The sequence below is a fragment of the Phyllobates terribilis genome, unplaced genomic scaffold (assembly GCF_046119375.1).
Source record: "Phyllobates terribilis strain yellow unplaced genomic scaffold, ASM4611937v1 Scaffold_2__4_contigs__length_985480577, whole genome shotgun sequence".
Classification (NCBI taxonomy): domain Eukaryota; kingdom Metazoa; phylum Chordata; class Amphibia; order Anura; family Dendrobatidae; genus Phyllobates; species Phyllobates terribilis.
In genome coordinates this window covers 386,814,285-386,840,280 of record NW_027362762.1, presented here as the reverse complement: position 1 = coordinate 386,840,280, position 25,996 = coordinate 386,814,285, and the positions used below count along the sequence as shown (strand labels likewise).

The 25,996-nt window shown below is 43.6% G+C and overlaps 1 protein-coding gene across 1 annotated transcript in view; it reads right to left on the bottom strand.

The window, feature by feature from the left end:
• GCC2 (GRIP and coiled-coil domain containing 2) overlaps nucleotides 1–25,996 on the bottom strand; it is a 91,281-nt gene that overhangs the window by 49,243 nt on the left and 16,042 nt on the right. Inside the window, exons 5-7 of the mRNA XM_073664813.1 lie at nucleotides 23,076–23,180; nucleotides 9,985–12,651; nucleotides 853–919 (exon numbers count right to left, since the gene is read on the bottom strand). Of these exons, the coding sequence (XP_073520914.1) occupies nucleotides 853–919; nucleotides 9,985–12,651; nucleotides 23,076–23,180 (2,839 nt within the window). The remainder of the gene's footprint in view (nucleotides 1–852; nucleotides 920–9,984; nucleotides 12,652–23,075; nucleotides 23,181–25,996) is intronic.

The following is a 25,996-nucleotide window of genomic DNA, read 5'->3' as shown; positions in this document are numbered from 1 at the left end:
TCTCTGTAGAACATCGCCCTGGGAAGTTGCAAGCAAACGCGGATGCCCTGTCCCGGGCACCCTGTATGGTGGCAAATGTTCAACCCCACAAGTTTGAACAGAGGGGGGGGGGGGATATGTGAGGCAGTGACCGGAATCGTATACGAGGGACGTTATATATCCCCCAGAATGTGTACAGAGACCTATTAAATCCATTGGAGTGCATTGCAGTCACACACACAGCTGCGGCTGCAATGCAGTAATGAAGGTGAGCAATGACCTGGTCAGACTACCTGGCTAAGGCAGATTAAGTAAAACCCGGCAGGGCCTTCATTTCTTGGAGGAGGTCACAGGAGGCAGTGGGGCGGCCTCCTCCCTCCAACCCGGGTTTTCCAGTGGCTCTTGCACTAACTATTAGTGTTGTTCTATGTTGCAACCTGCTAGGAGCACAGCAGGAAAGCTCAGCAGGACTGTGTGTGGCTGAACCACTGCCTAGGAAGGCTCTGCACCTGTCAGGCTCTGAGCGGCCCGGCGCGGCCGTTGTCCCCGGCAACCGTTGTTTATGGACTCATGTCAACCCGGCTGCGAACCGGAGGACTTTCTGTTTACCCGTGAGTTGCTGAATAAAAGCTGTTTATGTTGGACTTGTTTTGGGTCACTGCCTCAGTTACTGCATGGTGTGAACACCGCCGCCTTACACTTGGTATGTGACCTTGACAAATCCTGGTAGGACACACACTATTTTTTTTTCCCATGTATGTGTAAAGTAAAGATATCATATGCAATTTCAATTTTATGTTAGCACTACAGACACATAAATGAAGACTAACACTTGTACATGTGAAGGAAATATCACCAAATGCATTTCTGTACCTATTTTAGTTTGAAGATCTGCTAGAAGAGATTTCTGTTCAAGATCCAATGACTTAGAAAGTAAACCCTAAAGAGAGAATATGAAAAAAATAATAATTTTTAATAGATTTTAAGAGATAGACAGGTGTTACACTGAAAGTAACGTTTCTGTTTTTCAATCCTTAAAACCTGAAGACCCATTACCGCTTACACTTTAAAGCTTGCAGAAAACATTACATCTCAAGCTTTTAATAGAGGAAAATGCATTAAGTATTCACATTCCAGTAAGTGGCCATGAATTTACCCTTGAAATAACTGGCGGTGCCAGCGATGATGAAAGTTATAATTGTACAAACACTGTACTCTCGTTTTTTATGCTGTACATGGCAATAGAAGAGAACAGCTTGTCTTCAGCACCAGAAAATTAATTTATGTCTGCGATGTTAACCTTTCAGAACAAATCAACAAATATTAAAGTTCCCCTCCTGTACAGAGGGCTGCTGCAGAACGCATAAGGGAATATTCAGATGTGGCATTTTGGCCTAAAAAAATGAAGCATTTTACAGTACCAGGAAAGTGAATGGGATTTCTGCAATCTCATGCAAATGCTGCTTATTTTTTCCTTGGAGATTTGAAGCAGTTTCACAGAAATGCATCTAAGGCCACGGCCCCACTATCAGTATTCGGTCAGTATTTTTTCTCAGGAGTGGGAGCCAAAACCATGGGTGGGTGATAAATGCAGAATTGGTGACTTGTTTCTATTCTACCTTTTCTCTGATTGTTCCTCACCTGGTTTTGGCTCCCAAAATACTGACCGAATACTGACAACATACTGATAGTGGGGCTGTGGCCTAACTAGCTAAATTGCATTAGGAGACCCAGAGCTCATGCGGACATCCATGGATCTCAGGATTGGCTGTGGGTCTCCTGACCAGAGCATAACAGCTTCATATATATGTATGAGGCAGTCACGCTCGGGGCAGGAGGACAGCAGACAGTATGTGCACTGCGGCCCGTGATCATCCTGACATACGCGGACATCTGAATGAGCCCTAACTCTTGTCATCAGCTATATAAAATTCTGCTCCAAAACATACTTAGAAATGAACTGATCTCCTATAAAACTGACCCCAATCTGTGTGGGTCTCGTATAGGGAAATTAGAACGGAGACAAAAACTGATGGAATGGACGACCATCTCTGTACAGCGCAGTCGAACATGCTGGCACAATATACCGTAAGCAGTTGAAAATAAATAAAACTGCAGCTTTGCTGACAAGCTGAAAGGGTGAAACAGGAAGTGTGAAAATGTGAATACCCCCTCAATGCCCTGATAATACACAAACTAAGGCCGGTTTCACACGTCCGGATATTCCTGGTACCGGAAAAACCCGTACCGGAGATATCAGTGTCCCTATGCACCTGTGTAGCACACATGTGCTGCATCAGGAGCACACGTATCGGCGTTTGGGAATCAGCAGTACAGTTAGCACTGTTCCCAAGCGCCGGATGCTGAATGTTGCCCTCATCATTTTCCCTTGCTCACGCTGTGATCAGGACTAGCAAGGGACAATGTTGGGAGTAGTATTCTGCTCCCGCAGTGTCCGTGTGTAAAAAGAAGAATAAAATAATAAAATCCTTATACCCACTTGTCCTAAGCGTCCCCCGCTGTAATCCTCTGACTGCTGACACCGAAGAGTCGGAAAGAGTGAGCCGCTCCAGCGAGTGGAGCAGCGCTGAGCTCAGGAGCAGTGTCCTATCACTCAGTGAGCTCCGCTTAGTGCAGGGACCCGCTCACTGGAGCAGCTCATTCTCCCCTGCTCCTCGGTGTCAGCGGTCGCATGGATTACAGCGGAGGACATCTCCAGACAGGTGAGTATAAGGATTTTATTATTTTATTCTTATTTTTACACATGGACACTGCGGGAGCAGACTACTACTCCCAACATTGTCCCTTGCTCGTGCTGATCACAGCGCGAGCAAAGGATAATATTGAGGGCAGCGTTCAGCACCCGGCGCTTGGGAACAGCGCTAACTGTACATTAATTCCTAGGCGCCGGTACGTGTAACACGATGACACACAGATGTCATCCGTGTGTGTTCAGCGTGAGACATATTCCGGACCGTGCAGCGTGTAAAAGATGGACATATCAGCGTGTGGAGCACACAGACACATGGCCCGTGGAAACGCACTGACATGTGCACAGACCCATAGATTTGAATGAGTCTACGTGTGTCAGTGTCTCCAGTATGTGTGGAAACTGTCACCACACGTACCGGACACACTGACATGTGACAGAGCCCTAATAGTGCAACACAATTTGTTTTGCCACCTATTTTGAGAGCAGCATAATGTTGACACAGAAACTCTGATTCCAGCTATGTCACTTCCTTGGCTGCTTGCTATCTAATCTCCACCTGATTTTATAGAAAATATAGCAAGCAGCCCAGTAAGTGATACATAATTGGAATCAGGGTCTCTGCCCCTACTTCATGCTGCTCTCAGATGCAGTAGACATATGCACTGCCATCTGCTTTTAAAGACAGAATAAAAGTTATTTTTTTTATCCCTGAGAATTTTTTTGGTGACTTGGATTTCTCTGGATTTTGAATCTGATTTGGACCTTCTGGGGGTGTCAATCCGAGCCTGCACAGATTGGCCTTTGGTGCGTGAGAAACATCCACTGGACCCATGCACAGTGCGCACAGCCATATTACAGATCCATATAACAGCACCCGTACACTACTGGGTGCATCTGCATTTTATATAGAGGAATGTGATTTTTTTTTTTTTTTTTTTTTTTTACAGGATCTCGCATAGAAGCTGTGATTACCGCTAAGTTCACATCTCATGTTTGCAGCTATGAGAGCTATATGTTGACATTACTTGCTAAATTATACTTTCAAAGCATCCACAGGCCCCCATGCATCTGTATCATGCTATGGGCATACTCTGGGCTTGTATGTTTGCCTACCTTTTCTTCCACTATATAAAAAGCATAATTTACTATCCTTTCCCATCCCATGAAGAGGGATACTGTAAAAAAAACTCTGGTAATTTCCAATGCAGCTAAAAGTACTGATGACAATGTGCACAAGTGAGATGTGGCATATACCGTATATTCCGGCGTATAAGACGACCTGGTGTATAAGACGACCCCCCTACTTTCCTGTTAAAATATAGAGTTTAGGATATATTCACCGTATAAGACTACCCCTTTTCCAACGCATACCAAACACCGGTAAAAATTAAAAAAAAAACAGATTTGAATTTAACATGGTCCTTTTTTAATTTAAATTCTTATGACATGCAGGTATATAGCAGGAAAACTGTCACTCATAAACATAAGGCATACAACAACAACATTACTATCATCCATTTTCATCAGCGGCATACACCGGTACCCGACAATTTACAACAGAAAGAATAGAGCTTCACACATAGATTAGATAGATAGAAATATGTCAGTCACATATATATGAAGTACAGTGACAGTGTTGATTACTGTACTTGTCATTTAGTGTAAAGGATTTATTTAAAAAAATAATAGTGTTTTCATGCACCGTCTCTTTAAAAAAGCCGGCCGGCAATTCAGCATCTGTACCCGACAATTTATAACAGACAGAATAGAGCTTCACACATAGATTAGAGAGATAGAAACATGTCAGTCACATATATTTGAAGTACAGTGACAGTGTTGATTACTGTACTTGTCATTTAGTGTTAAAATAAAGGATTTATTTTAAAAAAAAATTGGCGTGGGGTTCCCCTTAATTTTAGTCTCTAGCGGAGGTTAAGCAGACAGCTGGGGCAGATGTTTGAAGTCTGGGAAGGGGGTAATACCCACGGAGCTTCCCAGGCTACTAATATCAGCCCCCAGCTGAATACCTAGCCTTTACTAGCTATTAAAATGGGGGACCCCCCCAAAAAAATGACGTGGGGTCCCCCCTATTTTAATAGCTAGCAAAGGCTAGGCAGACAGCTGGGGGCTGATATTAATAGCCCAGGAAGGGTGCCATGAATATTGGCCCCCTCCCAGGCTAGAAACACCAGCCGTCAGCCGCCCCAGAAATGGCGCATCCATAGGATGCGCCAATTCTGGCACTTAGCCTCGCTCTTCCACGCTGCCCTGGTGCGGTGGCAGGGGGTAATAGGGCTGGGGTTGATGTCAGCGCCAGCTGCCATGAAGCCCAGGTTAGTAATGATGGGTATCTATAAGACACCCCCATTACTAACCTACAAAGTGTTAAAAAGAAAAAACACACACTACACCAAGAAAAAAATAATTTATTTGAAATAAACCACACCATTTTATTTAATTCTTAGTTTACTAAAAAAAAAATAGTTACCTGTCCACGTTCCTGCGCTGATCTCCCATGCACAGCTGTCACATCTGGAGATGGTGACAGCTGTGCATGGCTGCTGTAAGCTCACGCTGCCGGGAACACGTCCGCTCCCGGCAGCGTGAGCCCCTGACTGAGGTCACCGGAGTGCATTCAGTCAGCGCAGCTCCGGAGACCTCCTTTACGGCACTGCTGTACCGTGGGAATTTCTCACGATACAGCAGGGCCGTAAAGCAGCTAACCGGAGCAGCGCTGCCTGAACTCCGGCGAACCCGCTTATGCAATGACGGGGCTGCTTTACGGCCCCGTCATTCTAGCGGCGGCAGCGGTTCAGAGCGGTCACATTCTATGTGGCTGCTCTGAACTGGAGATCTTCGTGGGACACTCGTGGACTGCTACGGAGGGGTAAGGATAAGGTTGTGGTTTATTATTTTATATTTTATTACAGGAGATCGATGGCTTCGGGGAATTAGGTGTCTAGGTGAGTATAGGTGTAGTTTTTTATTTTTTACTTTATTTTAGGTGGCGATCGGCGGGGACAGGTAATGTATGAACTAATTTATTGTAGGTAACCACTGGCCACCAATGACATGTATTTAAAATTTATTGGGGACACAGTAGGGCAATTTATATAGCAGGATCAGGCTGATGGGAACTACTGCTCCCATCGAGCTGATCCTGCTGGCAGGAGTGGACGGGGGACAGACATAGGCCGATGGGAGTAGTAGTGTCACATCGGCCTATGTCTGCCTGCACGCACACACCCGCACACATCGCACAGACACCGCACACACCCCCAGACATCGCACAGACACCGTGCACACCCGCACACATCGCACAGACACATCGCACAGACACCGCGCACACCCGCACACACTCGCAGACATCTCACAGACACCGCACACACCCGCAGACATCGCACAGACACCCCACACACACTCGCAGACACACGCACAGACACCCGCACACACCAATCATGACGGGTCTGGGAGGTGAGGCTGACCTGTGAGACCGTGGGAAAGTTCATGTGAGTTCATGCAATGCAGTCAAGCATGAACTCACATGAACCCTCTGAGGGCACCGCGGCGACTTCAAATGAACAGCTGATCGGCATCACCTGATACCTCAGCTGTTCAGTTGAAATAACCGGCGGGAAAGCCCAGCACAGAACGGGAAAGCCGGCGGTGAAGTCTTTTCACTGCCGGCTTCCCCGCCCGGGTCCTTCGCTCCCCGCTCCTTTGTGCTGCACTCCCCGCCCGGTCCTAACTTACGATCGGGATGGGAGATGGCGAGGGGAACGGAGGATCGGGGTGGGAGGCTGCGGGGAAGCAGTATGGGGCTGTGTGATTGTTTAAAAGCCGGGGGCTTTTTACCGCCCGCCGGCTTTTAAACAATCAGGAGAATTCTCCCACGCTGGGATGGCATTCTGATGACAAGCTGGATCTCAGCTGAGCTCTGCCATCCAGCTTGTCATCCTTCAGAGACACTGCAGAGCGCAGGCATTATGGGAACTTCCGATTCCGGTATTCGATATTGTAAAAGTATCGGAATTAAGTATCGGAATTCCGATACTGTAATATCGGGTATAGGCCGATATTCGCGGTATCGGAATGCTCAACACTACTTGTCACAGAAGCGATGCGAACTTCCCAGCTCCGGACACAGCGCAGCGCTTCTGTGACAAGTGAAAGCTGTCGGCACAGAAGCCCTGCGCTGTGTCCGGAGCTGGGAAGACACTGCGATGTGTCAGAAAAGTTCGCTAGGTTCTGTCTGTCTCCGCTGCTGGGAATACGCTGCGCTGTGTCCCAGGCCTGAGAAGACACAGCGCAGCGATGTGTCAGTTTCAGCACAGAAGCGCTGACTGTCTGGACCTACCGCCGCCGTATTTTAACACCCTCCACCTTATATTAACTCCCACATGGCAGGGATACGGCCACGGCAGCTTATTAACACCCCCAGAGTATCCCCGCATGTCAATTTCTGAAAGTTCAAAAACATTACCGGCGTATAAGACGACCCCAGTCTAGACAGAAGATTTTTCAGTCTTCAAAAGTCATCTTATACGCCGGAATATACGGTATTTCAGATTTTAGCATATATTTTTTCCTCTTCTTTACAAAATATAAAATCCATAGTGAACATCTGCAGCTTTTCCAGAAAATAATAAGCATGCTGCAGTGTGGAAAGTACTATATACTGATTTACATTACAACAAGCATTACATAAGAATGCTCATTTCTGATTATCAGTCAGTGTAAACATGCCGCACAACAGCCAATCAATGAGAAAAAACACTGATTGGATTGTGCATGCTGATGTGAAAATCATTTTAGCGTATCAATTTGCAGGACCCACGGTCCAGCGGACACCGGTTGGGAGCCCTGCAAACTTCCTCCTACCTGGTGACATCCCCGACACCAGTTCTGGCTAGTACGCCGAGCACAACTTCATACATGCAACATGCCGCAATGATGAAATTATGGTGGGCCTACAAATCAAAAGAGGCGTCAGCAATTCCAGCAGGTTCCACAGACTACTAACTTGGCCGCTGGACAAGGGTCCTGTAAATCAGTATGCACATCTCTAAAATTCATCAGGAAGACACTGCCTTGTGTACATAAGGGATGTGCTGCAGAAAGAGTCACTGTACGGAGACACAACTGTCTTATTGTTGGCCCACGTGAATTACATATGGTATGGTAAAAGTCAATTAACATGGGCTGATTTCTGCCCAGAAACAAGTGCTGATCGCCTGCTGTTAGTTTATGAACTTTCGCAGATTTTTTTGCCCTATGTGGTGAGGGTTTTAAAAGCCCCATCCACATACAGTGGGTAAAATAAGTACTTGATACACTGCCAATTTTGCAAGTTTTCCCACCTACAAAGAATGGAGAGATCTGTCATTTTTATCGTAGATACGCTTCAACTGTGAGAGACAGAATCTAAAAAAAATCCAAACCCCCCCCCCCCCCAAAAAAAAAACACATTGTATGATTTTTAAATAATTAAATTGCATTTTAGTGAATTAAATAAGTATTTGATCACCTACCAACCAGCAAGAATTCTGGCTCTCACAGACCTGTTAGTTTTTCTTTAAGAAGCCCTCCTACTCTGCACTCATTACCTGTATTAATTGCACCTGTTTGAACTCGTTCCCTGTATAAAAGACACCTGTCCACACACTCAATCACACTCCATCCTCTCCACCATGGCCAAGACCAAAGAGCTGTCTAAGGACACCGGGGACAAAATTGTAGACCTGCACAAGGCTGGGATGGGCTACAGGACAATAGCCAAGCAGCTTGGTGAGAAGGCAACAACTGTTGGCACAATTATTAGAAAATAGAAAAAACACAAGATGACTGTCAATCTTCCTTGGTCTGCAAGATCTTGCCTCATGGGGTAAGGATAATTCCGAGAAAGGTCAGGAATCAGCCCAGAACTACACGGTAGGACCTGGTCAATGATATGAAAAAAGCTGGGACCACAGTCTCCAACATTAACGATAGTAAAACACTACGCCCTGATGGATTAAACCCCTGCAGGGCACGCAAGGTCCCTGTCCTCACGCCAGCACATGTCCAGGCCCGTTTGAAGTTCACCAATAACCATCTTGATGATCCAGAGGAGGCATGGGAGAAGGTCATGTGGTCAGATGAGACCAAAATAGAACTTTTTGGTATCAACTCCACTCGCCGTGTTTGGGGGAAGAAGAAGGAGGAGTACAACCCCAAGAACACCATACCAACCGTGAAGTATGGGTGGCGGAAACATCATACTTTGGAGGTGCTTTTCTGCAAGGGGGAGAGGACAACTGCACCATATTGAAGGGAGGATTGATGGGGTCCTGTATTGCGAGATTTTGGCCAACAACCTCCTTCCCTTAGTAAGAGCATTGAAGATGGGTTGTGGCTGGGTCTTCCAGCATGACAATGACCCGAAACACACAGCCAGGGCAACTAAGAAGTGGCTCCGTAAGAAGCATTTCAAGGTCCTGGAGAGGCCTAGCCAGTCTCCAGACCTGAACCCAATAGAAAATCTTTGGAGGGAGCTGAAACTCAATGTTGCCCAACAACTGCCCCGAAACCTGAAAGATCTGGAGAAGATCTATATGGAGGAATCGGCCAAAACCCTGCTGTATTGTGTGCAAACTTGAACAAGAACTACAGGAAACGTCAGACCTCCGTAATTGAAACAAAGGTTTCTGTACCAAATATTAGGTTCTGTTTTTCTATTGTATCAAATACTTATTTCATGCAATAAAATGCAAATTAATTACGTAAAACTCATACAATGTGATTTTCTGGAGTTTTTTTAGATTCTCTCACAGTTGAAGTGTACCTACGATAAAAATCACAGACCTCTCCATTCTTTGTAGGAGGGAAAACTTGCAAAATAGGCAGTGTATCAAATACTTATTATCCCCACTGTATACTGTAGAGTATATAGCCGTACATTGGCAGTGAGGAATTTGCACCAAAAATTAATCGATATTCCACCACGTATGAACATGGCCTAATTAGGAAGCCTCAAATATACACTAGAAACCATGAACGTTCATTTATTGGCTTCTTAACTCTCAAAACAATAAATCACCAAGAGCTTACTTTTGTCTGTTTTTCATCAACTATTATTGAGGCAAATAAAATAGTTATAGCAGTAATGTAGATGCTGCACAGACATAATCACAATGGAAGATGACTTCTGAAGTGTTGAGTATATGGTTTGGGCCAAAAACAACCCCCTCTAATAATAATCACATAAAATTCTTACATGGAGAATATATGAAGCACAGTCTCATCTGCCTTACCTCACCATCAGGAATGTCTTCCACACCCTCCTTGTGTTTTACCATTAAATCCTCTTGCACTTGTTCACTAGACGCTACATCAGCATGCTTTTCCTTTTGTATAGCATTCAGATCTGTGGTTAGACTTTCTATACAAGAAAGCAAGTCGTGATTATCCAGTTTTGATTTTTCAAGCGTATGCTTCATGTCTAGCAGATCTCCTTGGAGTGCTTCTTTGTCTCTCAGCGTCTCCTCCAGCTCTTCTTTCAATAGTACCTTTTCTTTAGAGTAGTCACTTAACAAGGCTCTCAGATCTGAGCACTGCATTTCATATTCGTCGTGGAGCCTCTCAAGTTGAGCAGATGTCTCCTTTTCCTGCGAGATTAGATTTTCCTTTTCTTCCTTTAGTTTGAGAACGGCTTTATTAATATTTTCAAGCAGTGCCATGAAATCTTGATCTGTGCACTCAATGGTCAGTATGTCCTGAAGAATACAAAGCTGTTGTTGAAATGTTTCTATATGCATATCTTTACTTGTAAGAAGCCTGGTTACTTCATCCTTCTCCTCCGATATTAGTTGTACCTTCTTTCTTAAATCACCTAGCTCTTCAATGGAAGAGAGACAGCGACCGTGTTCAGATATAAGTCTATCAAAGTCTTTAGAAAGAACATTCTTCTCTTCATGGAGTTGCGATACTTCATCTTGCCACCTTCTAGTGTCTGTCTCTGTCTTTTGTTTGTCAAGATGCAAGCTGTCTATTTGCAGCTGCAGATTTTTCATCTCTTCTAAACTATGCTCAGTAGTGCTCAATTTCTGTGTCAATTCCTCAACCTTTTGCTCCAAATGTGCAATAGATTTAACATGACTTTCTGCTTCTTGCTGGTAGCCCAAAGTCTTCATCTGCTCACTCTTCAACATTTTCTGAAGGTCAAGAAGCTCTTTGCTCGCATGCTCCATGTTAGAAGTTATCTCAGTATTTTGCTTGGTTGTCTCCTCTATTTTCAGTTGGAGATCTTTCAATATTTTCTCTTTGTCATGTAAATTAGCTGTGATCTCTTCATTTCTTTGCTGCCACAAAGTAATTTGGAGGTGAGGATCTTCAGTGTCACTTTGATGGGATGGCGGCACAGATTCTTGGAGTTTTTCGGTCAGTTCTTCGACAGTTTTCTTGAGTTGTGCATTAAGCACAGACTGACTGTCAGCATCTCGCTGCATTGCTTCCACAGCGACTTGCTCGCTCTTGTACATTTCTTGCAGTTTTCGGATCTCTTCATGAAGAACAGATATTTCAGCATTTTGATGGCCATTTTCATTTACTTTAAGCTGAAGCTCTTTCACGAGCTCCTCTTTCTGAAGCAGAGATGCTATATGTTCTTCATTATTCTGGTGTAACTTGGTGATCTTGACTTGCAGTTCTTCACACTCACTTTCCTTTGATGCCAGCGCATCAACTTTACCCTGGAGCTGATTAACAGTTTCAAGAAGGTCATTTTTGTCCTTGTAAGCAGCTCTCAGTTTCTGCTGAAGCTCATGGACATCTGTGGCCTGCTGGTTCTTCATAGTCTCAAACTCTCGACTGATCTTACCAGCAGAATCCTGAAGTTCTGCCTGAAGGCTGACAAATGTTTCCCGCAAGTTCTCATAGCTGTTGACTGCCTCCTCCTTTTCTTGATGAAGTTTTTCACACTGCTCCTTTAAAATTTGAATTTCTTGGACAAAAGACAATTTTTCATCTTCATACCGTGAGACTATTGCCTGTTTCAGCTCATACATTTCTTTCTTGTGCTGATCTCTCATGCCCTTGATATCAATGGCTTTTTGCTGGGAGAGCTGTCTATAGTCCATCTTCGTGCACTCAAGCTCAGTCTTCAATTTCTCTATTAGACTATGATACTCCTCTATAGCAAGCTGAAGCTCATTTATCTTAAACTCTAATTCTTCGCGCTCATGGAAATATTCACTCTTTAAGTGCTGAACTTCCCTCTCCAGACTGATCTTTAGATTGTTTGTGTAAGTGAGTTCATCATGCATGAGACTTTGTTGAGACTCCAATTCTTTGACTACAGATTTTAGCTTCTGGACTTCATTATCTTCACATTCAGATGTGATATTTTGCTCTTCGAATACATCACTATTATTTTGCTTTGATTTATTGTCCTCCTCTAGCATTTTTTCTCTTTCCTGATTTTGATTAATTATTTCTTGCAATGTACTTTTCTCTTTCTCAGATTCATGGGTGGAAGACTCAAGCTCATGTATTAAGTTTGATACTTCTTCTTTGTGCAAAGCTTGTAAGTCTAAGATTTTTGCATGAAGATCTTGGATCTCACTAAAGTACTGTTGCGAAGCGGCTTGGGCATCTTTAAGTTTAGCCACTCCATTATCCTTCTCTTCTGTAAGAGAATCTAGGTCTTTCTGCAAATGAGATATCCTTTCTTCATAGTCCTGATGTATACGTTGGAGCTCTTTCTCTAACTTTGTTACATGTTCGTCTTGTTGGCTCAGTCTTTCGGTAAACTCCTTCTGTTTCATAAGGGCATCTTGTAGTTCTTTCTTTAAAGTATCTACATCTTCCTTGTGATTGATTTGGGACTGTGACAAGTCACTTTTTAATGCTTCTATTTCTCCTAGGAGAGTATTGTTGGAATGCTCCAGATGTTGTAGTTCACTCGCTTTCTTGGCAGTATTCTATAAAAACATATTTAACATATCGTTAATAGATCATCATAGTAAACTTATTTTTTGCTTTGGAAAAAAAATGTTTCCTAACATGTTTACTAAAATAATTATCAGATAATATCACACAACATGTGAAGAATTGCAGAGCTGGAAAAGAAGTGGAATTGAAACACTGAGAAAGCTTGAGGTCTCTAGTCTGTAATAAAACTAAATCAGGCCAAACACTTTCTGAAAAGCCACTCCCTTAAATCCCCTATAAACATGCACACTCAGGCCAAGTGTACATTTTATTTGTAGGTTGAGAATAAGCCTGGAAAAAGAACATTAAACAGACTGTCTGCATCAAGATTGTCGTTGTATCACATTTATAAAAGAGGTTTTCCGATTACAGAAAATACCTATTCCTCAGCTGCAGTTTATTGTAAAACAAACTGTGCATTACTTACACTCCCCGAGTCCAGCGTGGAGTCTCTGCCGCTGCTCCCGGTGTCTACAGTGCTGCAGCCTATAACTAAGCGCAGTGGCTCTGCCCAAGTTCACTGCATTAGTCGCTGAACTCAGTTATTGGCTGCAGCACTGTTGGTGCAACATCAGCACTGCAGACAATAACAGACACTGGCAGCAGCGGAGGAAACTCCGTGCTACACCCGGTAAAGGTGAGAAAAGAACATTTTGTTTGTTTTTTTTTAATTGCCAAGGTTTCGTCTAGTCTAGTCATTATTATCCAGGGGAAGCAGAGCTCACTTCAACCAGTTAATAGTTAAGGCAGAGAAGACCCCCAAGCCTTTTAATGGTTTTCATTATAATTGAAAGAAAGATATAATAAATAACAAATAGCAACAAATCATATGCATGCAGGGCAATCTGCTATTCTTTACCTACATAGTTAAATGTACCTACATAGTTAAAGCCCTTAATACCTGGATAGTTTCTAATAATACAGGCTAGGGGTTCTATTGAAAGAGCAAAAAGTAATGGAGATAGTGAGCAGCCTCATCTTGTCCCCCTAACGAGCTCAAGACTCTCCATGATATCATAGTTAGCTCTTATTCTAGAAGTCGGGCTTTATATAGCAGCATTACCCATTTGATGAAATTAGGCCTGAATCCCATTCCCTATAACACTGCCCATATACCCTGCTCAAAAAAATAAAGGGAACACTCACATAACACATCCTAGATCTGAATGAATGAAATATTCTTATTGAATACTTTCTTCTGTACAAAGTTGAATGTGCTGACAACAAAATCACACAAAAATCATCAATGGAAATCAAATTTATTAACCAATGGAGGCCTGGATTTGGAGTCACCCCCAAAATTAAAGTGGAAAAACACACTACAGGCTGATCCAACTTTGATGTAATGTCCTTAAAACTAGTCAAAATGAGGCTCAGTATTGTGTGTGGCCGCCACGTGCCTGTATGACCTCCCTACAACGCCTGGGCATGCTCCTGATGAGGTTGCGGATAGTCTCCAGTGGGATCTTCTCCAAGACCTGGACTAAAGCATCCGCCAATATTATGATCTGCAACATGTACTAAGGAAAGATAGGGGAAAGCTGTCCCTACAGTAAGACTAAGCTGAATCCCTACGATGTAGCGGGCTGCCTGTTCCTTGTGAACAGACCCGCCTTAGTCCTTGGCTAGTCTGAACGAAGACCTATAGAATTAAGGGAGGGGTCCCTAAAAGAACTAAGGACTGGGACAAAAATGGGACACCTCCTAAACAGAAGTTGTTGCAGAACACAAAAAGACAAACTGACAAATAGTACTAGAGGTCCCAGAAGGACCAAGCGAACTTGACAGAGAAAGGCACAGAAGCACCTGGCTAGAGAGACAGGCATATAACACTGAAGTCCAGCACAGCCAGAAGGACGGAGCTGGAATATAAAGGCAGATGGTCAAGTGACCGCAAACCACAAGATAGAAAAAACAAACAGGAGGGTTCTAACAGTACCCCCTCTTTTATGAGGATCCTCCAGATCCTCCAGGCCCAGGCCTATCCGGAAACCTCTTGTGGAAAGCTTTAACAAGCCTAGGAGCAGAGACATCATCCGTCCTTACCCAGGAGTTGTCTTCGGGACCGAAACCCTTCCAGGAGACAAGATACTGTAATCTCCCTCTCTGCCATCTAGAATTCAAAATATGAGAAATTTCATATTCGCCGTCTTCCACAACAGGAGGAACTGTGACAGTGGCGTCCCTATCAGATACGTCAGCCTTTTTCAACAAGGAAACATGAAACACAGGATTAATCTTCCAGGAAGTAGGGACATCCAACCTAACAGCAGATGGGTTAATAACCTGAAGCACTTTAAATGGACCCACAAACTTAGGACCCAGTTTTTTAGAGGGAATCCTCAACCGCAGGTTCTTCGAGGACAACCAAACCATGTCACCCACAGTAAAGAAAAACCTCTTTACGTTTCCTGTCAAAATACTTCTTGCAGTTTTTGTTAGCCTCTTGAAGGTTACAACGTACATTAGTCCAAACGCTCTCCAAATCAAAGGAAAAATTCTCCTCCTCCGGCACCGCCAACCCCAATTTGGAGAACGAGCCAAAAGACGGATGTCTCCCAGTACAACAAAAAAAAGGAGAACACCCAGCAGAGGAGGATGTATGATTGTTAAGAGCAAATTCTGCGAGAGGCAGAAATTCTGACCGCACCTCTTGATTGTCCACCACAAAACAACGCAAAAACTGTTCAACATCCTGGTTCTTTCTTTCAGTCTGTCCATTAGACTCAGGATGATAACCAGACGAAAATGACAAATGGACTCTCAACCGGTCACAAAAAGCACGCCAAAAGCGAGCCACAAACTGAGGTCCTCTATCAGAAACAATATCCGTGGGAACGCCATGGAGCTTGACAATCTCCTTAACAAACACCTTAGCGAGAGTCTTGGCGCAGGGCAACTTAATGAATGGAACCAAATGACACATCTTACTAAAACGGTCCACGACCACCCAGATGACCGTAAAACCCTCGGACACAGGAAGATCAGTAATAAAATCCATAGTGAGATGCGTCCAAGGCGCACTAGGAACCTCCAGAGGGCAAAGCAACCCCGCAGCAGGAGTATGTGAAGCCTTTGACCTAGCACACACAGTACACTGACGCACCCACTTGATGACTTCCTTCTGCCATCCAGGCCACCAAAAACTGCGACTGATAAGTCTCTTTGTTTCCGAAATTCCAGGATGACCTGCCAACCGAGACTCATGACATTCCACAAACAAATCTCTCCTAAAGGCTCTAGGCACGAACAACCTCCCATGGGGAGTGTTAGATGGAGCATCATCTTGAGCTTTCAGAATCCCATTCTCCAAAACGGAGTCCAATGCCGCCACCACAACTCCTTTCTGTAAAATGCTCTCCTCCTCCACGGCACCGACCGTAGGAGAGAAGCTGCGAGATGAAGCATAACATTCTTAGTACCAGGGATATAGGTAACAGAAAAATGAAACCGAGAAAAAAAAAGTGCCCACCTAGCTTGACGGGCATTCAAGCGCTTGGCAGCATCCAGATAGATCAAATTCTTATGATCTGTGAAAACCAGAATAGGAAATCTAGCGCCTTCCAAAAAATGACGCCAATGTTCAAACGCAAGTTTAATAGCCAGCAACTCCCGATTTCCAACATCATAATTCAGTTCGGTTTCCGAATTTTTTTTCGAAAAGGCACAAGGATGTACTCCATCCTTGTTCTCCTGAGACAAAACTGCTCCGACCCCCACCGATGAAGCATCGACCTCGACCAAAAAAGGCTTGGTCTCATCAGACTGCATAAGGATAGTGGCAGAACTGAACCTCTCTTTGAGATACTTAAACGCTTCAACGGCCTCAGTAGTCCACTGGGCCGTAGTCGCACCTTTCCCTGGTGAGATCGGTTAGAGGTTTAACAATTATAGAAAAATTCTTAATGAATTTCCTGTAATAATTGGCAAAACCCAAAAACCTCTGTATAGATTTCAAACCAATAGGCCTAGGCCATTCCTGCACAGCCTGAACCTTCACAGGGTCCATCTCAAAGCCCTCGCTGGAGACAATGTAGCCCAAAAAACTAATTTTCTGCACAGCAAACTCACATTTCTCTAGCTTAGCAAAGAGTGAATTATCACTCCATAACTGCAAAACTTCACGTACACTCTGCCAATGGGACTCTAGATCTGGTGAATAAATCAAAATGTCATCCAAATACACAACCACATTCTTACCAATCAAAGGTCTCAGGATGTCATTAATAAGGTTCTGAAAAAATGCAGGTGCATTGGTAAGACCAAAAGGCATCACCAGATTCTCAAAATGACCTACCGGAGTGTTAAAAGCAGTTTTCCATTCATCACCCTCCTTCACATGTAACAAATTGTATGCCCCCCGGAGATCAATTTTGGAGATCCACTTGGCTCCCACTAACTAGTTAAACAAGTCAGGAATTAACGGTAATGGGTAGGAATTGCATACGGTAATCTTATTAATTTCACGAAAATCCAGACATGGACGTAAACCGTCGTCCTATTTTTTAACAAAGAAGAATCCAACTGCCACAAGCGACTTAGAAGGTCTAATGTGACCAGCAGCCAGGCTAGTCTGTATGTACTCCTCCAAGGCCTTTCTTTCAGGGATAGTCAGATTAAACAAGCGACTTTTGGGAAGAGTAGCTCCCGGAACAAACTCAATGGCGCAATCATAATCCCTATGAGGAGGTAAAACTTGCGACTCCTCCTCCGAAAAAACCCTCCAAAAATCTTGAATAGGTACCGGTAATTCCCCTTTTTCCACAGCCGCAATGCGACCATTACAACATTTATCATAGAACTTCGGACTCCAAGACTTAATCACATTAGTAGACCAGTCCAATAAAGGATTGCGCAGTCTTAACCAAGGCAATCCTAGAACAACTGGAGAGGGCAAATTATCCAAAACAACCAAGTCCAAAATTTCTTGGTGAACTCCATTGATAGTGAGCGGAAATGCAGCAGTCTCAAAGGAGTGTTATCAATTGCAATCACAGAAATAGGTGATGACAAAGGTTTGGATTTCAATTTAAGGTTTTCCAAAAACCCTTTATTACACATTAAGTGTTGAACCACAATCCACAAATACCTGAAATTCAATCAAATCTCCCTGCAGAGTAGTACTCCCAGAAAGAAATACTCCTGCAGAGCGTAAACAGGCTATACGGGCGTAACTGACCTTTTTTTTTTCTTTACTTAAACGACGCTCACAATAGTTAATCAAATGGTCAGCTTTACCACAATAAAGACACTATCCCTCGGCGAATCTCCGGTCTCTTTCCTGAGAGCGGAGTGACACCCCCCCCAACCTCCATCGGTTCCCCGCCGTCAGAGCAGATTATCTGGGGACTGGGACCTGACATTACAGGAGTCTTTACCTCATTGAGCCTGCACCTCAGTCTCCTGTCAATACGAACAGCTAACTGCATAGCTTCCTGCAGAGTCTCAGGTGCAGGCAATGCAATTAGCAAATCCTTAACCCTTTCACTCAGACCAGCAAGAAATAAACATCTCAGCGCCGGATCATTCCACTTAACTTCTGAAGCCCATCTCCTGAAGTGTGTGCAATAATTTTCAACATCATCTGACCCCTGATTCAAACGTCTAAGTTCTGATTCAGCCGATGAGATTTGATCAGGATCGTCATATAATAGCCCCATAGCAGAAAAAAATTCTTTAACAGACCTTAAACATGGATCATTAGGCTGGAGAGAAAAGGCTCACCCCTGTGGTTCATTGCGCACAAGTGACATAAAACCAATGAGCTGTGATTCATTCCCAGAGGACCTTGGTCTCAAACGAAAATATAACAAACAAGCATTTTTAAAGGAAAAAAAATCTTGCTGTTTACCATAAAAAACATCAGGCAGTCCTACCTTGGGTTCGACAAAATGCGCTCCAGAACAGCTACTCACGTGTTGCTGAAGATCGGCCACCTCCAGACACAATCCCTGCAGGCATTGAGCCAAATCCTGGAAGGAAACCATACTGATCCCCGAATTTCTTTCCTTTTAGTTTTTTTGGGATGGACTTACTGTTATGATCTGCAACATCTACTAAGGAAAGATAGGGGAAAGCTGTCCCTACAGTAAGACTAAGCTGAATCCCTACGATGTAGCGGGCTGCCTCTTCCTAGTGAACAGACCTGCCTTAGTCCTCGGCTAGTCTGAACGAAGACCTATAGAATTAAGGGAGGGGTCCCTAAAAGAACTAAGGACTGGGACAAAAATGGGACACCTTCTAAACAGAAGTTGTTGCAGAACACAAAAAGACAAACTGACAAAAAGTACTAGAGGTCCCAGAGGACCAAGCGAACTTGACAGAGAAAGGCACAGAAGCACCTGGCTAGAGAGACAGGCATATAACACTGAAGTCCTGCACAGCCAGAAGGGCGGAGCTGGAATATAAAGGCAGATGGTCACGTGACCGCAAACCACAAGATAGAAAAAACAAACAGGAGGGATCTAACAGCCAACTCCTGGAAAGTCTGTGGTGCAACGTAACATTGGTGGATGGAGCGAGACATGATGTCCCAGATGTGCTCAATCGGATTCAGGTCTGAGGAACGGGCGGGCCAGTCCATAGCTTCAATGCCTTCATCTTGCAGGAACTGCTGACACACTCCAGCCACATGAGGTCTGGCATTGTCCTGCATTAGGAGGAACCCAGGGCCAACTGCACTAGCATATGGTCTCACAAGGGGTCTGAGGATCTCATCTTATTACCTAATGGCAGTCAGGCTACCTCTGGCGAGCACAAGGAGGGCTGTGCAGCCCTCCAAAGAAATGCCACCCCACACCATTACTGACCCACTGCCAAACCGGTCATGCTGAAGGATGTTGCAGGCAGCAGATCGCTCTCCACAGCATCTCCAGACTCTGTCATGTCTGTCACATGTGCTCAGTGTGAACCTGCTTTCAACTGTAAAGAGCACAGGGCGCAAGTGGCGACTTTGCCAATCCTGGTGTTCTATGGCAAATGCCAAGCGTCCTGCACGGTGTTGGGCTGTGAGCACAACCCCCATCTGTGGTCGGGTCGTCGGGCCGTTATAACACACTCATGGAAAAGGTTTCTAACCGTTTGTGCAGACACATGCACATTTGTGGCCTGCTGGAGGTCATTTTGCAGGGCTCTGGCAGTGTTCCTCCTGTTCCTCCTCGCACAAAGGAGGAGGTAGCGGTCCTGCTGCTGGGTTGTTGCCCTCCTACGGCCCCCTCCACGTCTCCTGGTGTACTGGCCTGTCTTCTGGTAGTGCCTCCAGCCTCTGGACATTACGCTGACAGACACAGCAAACCTTCTTGCCCCAGCTCGCATTGCTGTGCCATCCTGGATGAGCTGCACTACCTGAGCAACTTCTGTGGGCTGTAGAGTCCATCTCATGCTACCACGATTGTGAAAGCACAACCAACATTCAAAAGTGACCAAAACATCAGCCAGAAAGCATTGGTACTGAGATGTGGTCTGTGGTCCCCACCTGCAGAACCACTCCTTTATTGAGGGTGTCTTGATAATTGCCAATAATTTCCATCTATTGTCTATTCCATTTGCACAGCAGCATGCAAAATTGATTGTCAATCAGTGGTGCTTCCTAAGTGGACAGTTTGATTTCACAGACGTTTGATTTACTTGGAGTTATATTCTGTTGTTTAAGTGTTCCCTTTATTTTTTTTGAGCAGTGTATATTTCCACAATACACTATCTATACACTATGCCTTTGTGGCATCTAGGGAAAGGGATCGGACTGTGCTGCTTGCAGATTAATAGCAGTTGATTTGGAAGGCATGAAGCCAGCCTAATCAAGGTGAATTACTGACGTTATAACAGAACTCAGCCAGTTTGCGAGCATCTTGGCAAGTATCTTAACATCAGACGTCAGTAGTGAAATGGGTCTAAGAGTCTGGCAATTCCTTATCTTTTCCATCTTTAGGCAGTACAACTATTATAGTCTCATATAGTGTCCTGGGTAATACACCCACAACAGACGCATTATTAATCGTTTCCAGGTAATGAGACAGCAGTTCCCCCTGAAATATTTTAAAAAAATCTCTACTGGGAGGTCGTCGGACTCAAGGGCTTTGTCATTTGGCATTCCCCCCCATCGCCCAATGAATCTCCTCCAGAGAAACTGGCAATTCCAAAAGATCTCTATTTCCCCTCACCCAAAGTTGGGAGGCCAATACTAGCCTAGTATTACATTAATTCTGAGTATGAGTACTCTGCCCATGACAAAGAAAAACTGGCACAGAAACTGTGCAAAGGCAGTAGAATTTTGGGAGTCTGAGGACTGATCCTCCCCCCGCTCCTCTAAGCTGATGTATAGGGGCATTCTCTCTCTAGGCTTGGGCCAGTTTAACCAGTAAGTCTCCAGTAGTTTCTCCCTCCTCATAAAACAGTTGTTTTAAAAACATACATTTATTGTCAGCTTGTTCCAATTGAAAAGCGCCTAGTTGTTTTTCTAAATTAGTAGTTGTTTTTTCAATTTCCCAGATTTTATTATCTAGTTTTTTGTGAATGGTCTTTTACCAACTTAATTTCACTGACCAATACTCCTCTCAAAAAAACTTTCATGGCATCCCAAACTACATTAATAGTGACCAAGCCCAAATTACTATTAAAAAGTTCCAAAAGCCTCTCTCTAATATTAGGACAATTGATAATCTTAATCCAGAATGGGTTACGTTTCCAGCCTTTCAAATATCCAAGTCTTAACGAGGCCATTTGACCCTGAAGCCAGAGAGGAGAGTGGTCTGAATGACAAAGGTAGAGAAAACTGCACGTCCCAATTCTGTGTGTAAAATTAACTAATTTTATTCCATCTTGATTAAACAAACAACATATATTGCTCATACTCCATAAATACATCTGACGCATTTCTGGCGCGTAGCTGCCCTTCGTCATATGAATGAGAGGAGAATGGTCTGATAAAAGATCTGGGAGATACTCAATTTTGATGACTAAAGGAGTCATATGAGCATTGTATAAGACCAGATCAATTCTTGATAAGGAATTCTTGGTATGTGGATGAGGCACAAGAAAAGACCTTGAATTTGGGAACTTTCCCTCTAGATGTCAGATAGTCCCACCTATCTGATAAGGCCCCAAACGGGGACAGATTGTCATCTCCCCCAGTAAACCTATCTCTGTGAGGATTGCAGATCTTACTAAAATCTCCCAAAACCACCAGGGGAATATCTGCCCATGCTGCAAGTATGAAGATGGAGGAGGAACATAGACCATGACAATACTGCATTAAAAGTGTGAGATTTTTCCATAGAATATTTAGAGTGAAAATAATACAGTAGGTCCTGGATGGGTTATGCATGTAATAAAGTAATAGATTCATTTGTTAGAGATGTCTCCTGTAGCCCTATTATTGCGGGGTTAACATTTTAATATATTCGAGAATTGCGTATCTAAAACCCTGCATCTCTGATGGTACGTGGTTGCATTAGAGCCTATGGCATGGGCAGCTTACACATCTTGAAAGGCACCATCAATGCTGAGCATTATAGAGAGGTTTTACAACAACCCCTGCTCCCATCCAGTCAATGTCTATTTCAGGGAAGGCCTTGCATATTTCAGTAAGACAATGTTAGACCAGATACTGTATCCAGCGCAACAGCATGGATTCACAGAAGTGTTTGGTTGTTGGACTGGCCGTCTGCAGTCCAGACCTTTCACTAATAGAAAACATTTGGTAGTTTGGTAAAAAACATTATGAAATGAAAAATCTGTCAAAGACGACCGAGGACTGTGGAGCAGCTGGAATCCTACATCAGACAAGAATGGGACAACATTCCTTTCACAAAACTACAGCAATTGTCTCCTCACTTCCCAGACGTTTACAGACAGTTGTAAGAAGAAGTGATACTACACAATGGTAGACATGGCCCTGTCCCAACATTTTTCAAATTCTAAATGAGTTATTTTTTGCCAAATAAAATAGAAAAATGTCTAACTTTCACCTTCTGATCTGTGTTCTGTGTTGTGTTATGAAGAAAATACAGCTATATTAGATTTACAAATCATTGTATTCTTGTTTTCTTTACATTTTACAGAGTGTCAACTTTTTTAGAATTGGGGTTGTTTCATGAACTTTACTAATACCATACAGAAGTTTTTGGTTCAAGTTAAAACCCTTTAAAGGGGTTTTCCAAAATGGACAACCCAATTTCAAAATTAAGTGACCTGAAACTGGCTTCTATACCACATGGGGAAACTGCATGTGTCCACTCAATAATAGTAGAAGAGTGACAAGTCCAAGGAGTAGGCCACGATGCAAAAGCAAAATTGCCCTGAGGCCATCACATAGGCTCTGCTCTAGCTCATACAGTATGTTAGGCTCTAATACTGTAGGTATTATCAGGACATATGCTGTGGTGACAACACCTTTATGGATAGGCTTTCTTATTACCTCAAATTCTTCTTTTGTTTTAGCCAATTCTTTTTTCATAGAAACCAACTGTTGATGAGTCTCTGCTTTTTCCAGAAGAACAGCATCCAATCTATCAGTTAGAGCCTAGAAGAAGTAAAATAAATGCGTAATGGATTCTATTCACTGCGTAATGGTGTCATATACTTTATGTGGGAATGTTTTTTCAAGGTTCCACCATGGCAATGGTGACATGCATTGAAATAATCTCATGGTGAGAATCACACTTAAAATGGTCATAGTTCACAAACAAGGTTCAGTACATAAATAATAGCAAAGTATTAGCTTTAAAAAAAAAAAAAATCTATCACTCTCATTACCTCTAAAACTCTAGTTTAACCTCTTCACGACATTTGACTTAAGTTTACGTCATGGTCGGGAAGAGATTCCCACAAAATGACGTAAATTTACGTCATGGTGATCATGCGGATACAGGATCTGTGCCGCACAATCGCCATCAGGAGCTCAGCGTAAGGCCATGGCCCCACTATAAGTATTTTTCCGCAGTATTTGTAAGCCAAAACCAGGTGAGGAACAATCAGAGAAAAGGTATACTAGAAACAAGTCACCAATTCTACATTTATCACCCACTCCTGGTTTTGGCTCCCACTCCAGAGAAAAAATACTGACCAAATACTGATAGTGGGGCCGTGGCCTTAGTTATAGCCAAGAGCGGTGCACGAACCGTCCTGAGACATTTAACCCAACGCAGCATTTAGAAAGCTGGGATAGGCAGCTACAGCAAGCCTGTTAGACCATGTTCATGGTCTAAGAGGCTTCTGTCAGTGCAGCGCTGGCAGGTATAATGCATTGCTATGCTGGTGCATTGCAATGCATTATACCAGCGATCAGAGTACTAAAAGTTAAAGTCCCAAAGAGGGACTAAGTAAAAAAAAAAAAAAAAAAACAATAAATAGGAATAATTGAAAAAAAACATATTTTGTATAACCGCTTCCAGAACGACCCAACGTATAAAACTGTCATGCTATTTAACCCCTTTAGTGAACTCCGTAAAAAAAAACAAATATTCCACTTTTTATTGTGTAAAAGCGGCAAAACATAAAAAAAAATTATATAAATGTGGTATTGTTGTAATCGTACTGACCTGAACAATAAAGCTGCCTTATCACTTTGATCATAAGGCATAAAAAGATCCCCTGAAAAAAATTCCTGAATTGCTGGTTTTTGTTCATTCTGTCTCCCAAAAAACAGAATAGAAAGCGATCAAAAAAATGTAATGTGCCTGAAAATTGTACCAATAAAAAAGTCAACTCGTTCCCCAAAAAACATGCCCTCACATGACTATTGGCAGAAATACAGAAAAATTATAGCTCTCAAAACATGGTGATACAAAAACTTTCTTTTGCAAAAAAAAATGAAATTGATATAAATCTGGTATCGCTGTAATCGTACCAACTTGAAGAATAAAGTCGTCTAATCACTTATACCGCAAGAGGAACGGCTTAAAAAATAAATAAAACAAATTCTTGACCTGCTGTTGATTTGTTTATTCTGCCTCCCAAAGATCGCCGTAAAGCTCGGAGCACATTTATCCTGCGCTCTGCACTGAGCACTTGCTACGGGGCTTCCGTGTAAATCTCTGAAATACGTGATTCAGACGGAAACCTCAATGGAATGTTCCCTATAATGAAGATGATGGCGGCACTGTGGACACAGTCTGTACTAGGATTTGGCAGTTTCCATCTTTTTAGGCGTGCATAAAAGTGCCATCGGCCACAGTTTTGTGCACTTTTGAAAAGAAGGATGACGCTAAACAGAGGCTAGACGAAGTCCAGAGTAACTCTGCTGCCTCATTATAGTGAATGGACAGGTCAGGGTTTGTATCTGAATCACGTCATTCGGAGGTTTAGATGGAAACTCCGATGTAAGTGCTCAGCGTAGAGAGCCGGAGAAAAGTGATCTAAAATGTTACGTAAATTGGTCCCAATAAAAGCTTCAACTCAATCCACAAAAAAAGCACTCAGGTCCATCATCTGTTAGCGGAAATATAGGGGGCTTCCACATTAATGGTAGTACACAAGCTGTGGAAAAGCGCTATTGCTCCTCACCTCCCCAAAGGAAAGTAATCGAATTCTGGGTTCTCAAATCCAAATGCCCCCCTTCCTTCTGAGTACCAGTGTGCCTAAACCACATTTAGCATCCACAAGTTTGTGGGCGAGTGGAGCACTGAATATTCATTCTCCTTAATAGCGGGCACACAGTGTTAGCAGTAGCCGCCGGCTCCTGCAGAGGCTCGGCGGCCACATGTGCCCACTATTAAAGAGCATGAATATTCACTACTGCCCACTCCCATGGGAATGGGGAGAAGTGAATATTCATGCTCTTTAATAGTGGGCACAGGCGATAGCCCAGCCGCTGCAGGAGCCGGCGGCTGAGGCTACACTGTGCGCCAGCTATTAAGGAGAATGAAGTCACTACTCCCCCCACCCATAGGAGCAGTGACTATTCTGGCAGCTCATCTCAAAGTGTGAGGGCGCATGGTAGTGATGCCATGCGCTGCTCACACTGTGAGATCAGCTGCTGGCAGCAGAGCAGGACTCAACGCTGGAGCAGAGGGAAGGAAGGGGAGTAGAATCCTTTATTTTTTTGGGTGCAACGGGATGGGGGTGCCATGCATACCAGGATGAGGGGTGCCATGCATACCAGGAAGAGGGTGAGGGGAGCCATGTATAACTGGAAGGGGGGGGGTCATATATACCAGGATGGGGGATATTAGTACAGAATTGGGGGACATTACCCCTACAACAGTGTCAGCAGCAGACCCCATCCCCCATAACAGTGCATCGTGACCACACTTTTTGCTTCAATTTTTTTTCTATTTTCATCCTCTAAAATCTAGGTGAGTCTTATAGTCCGAAACATAAGGTAATTATTTTTTTTCA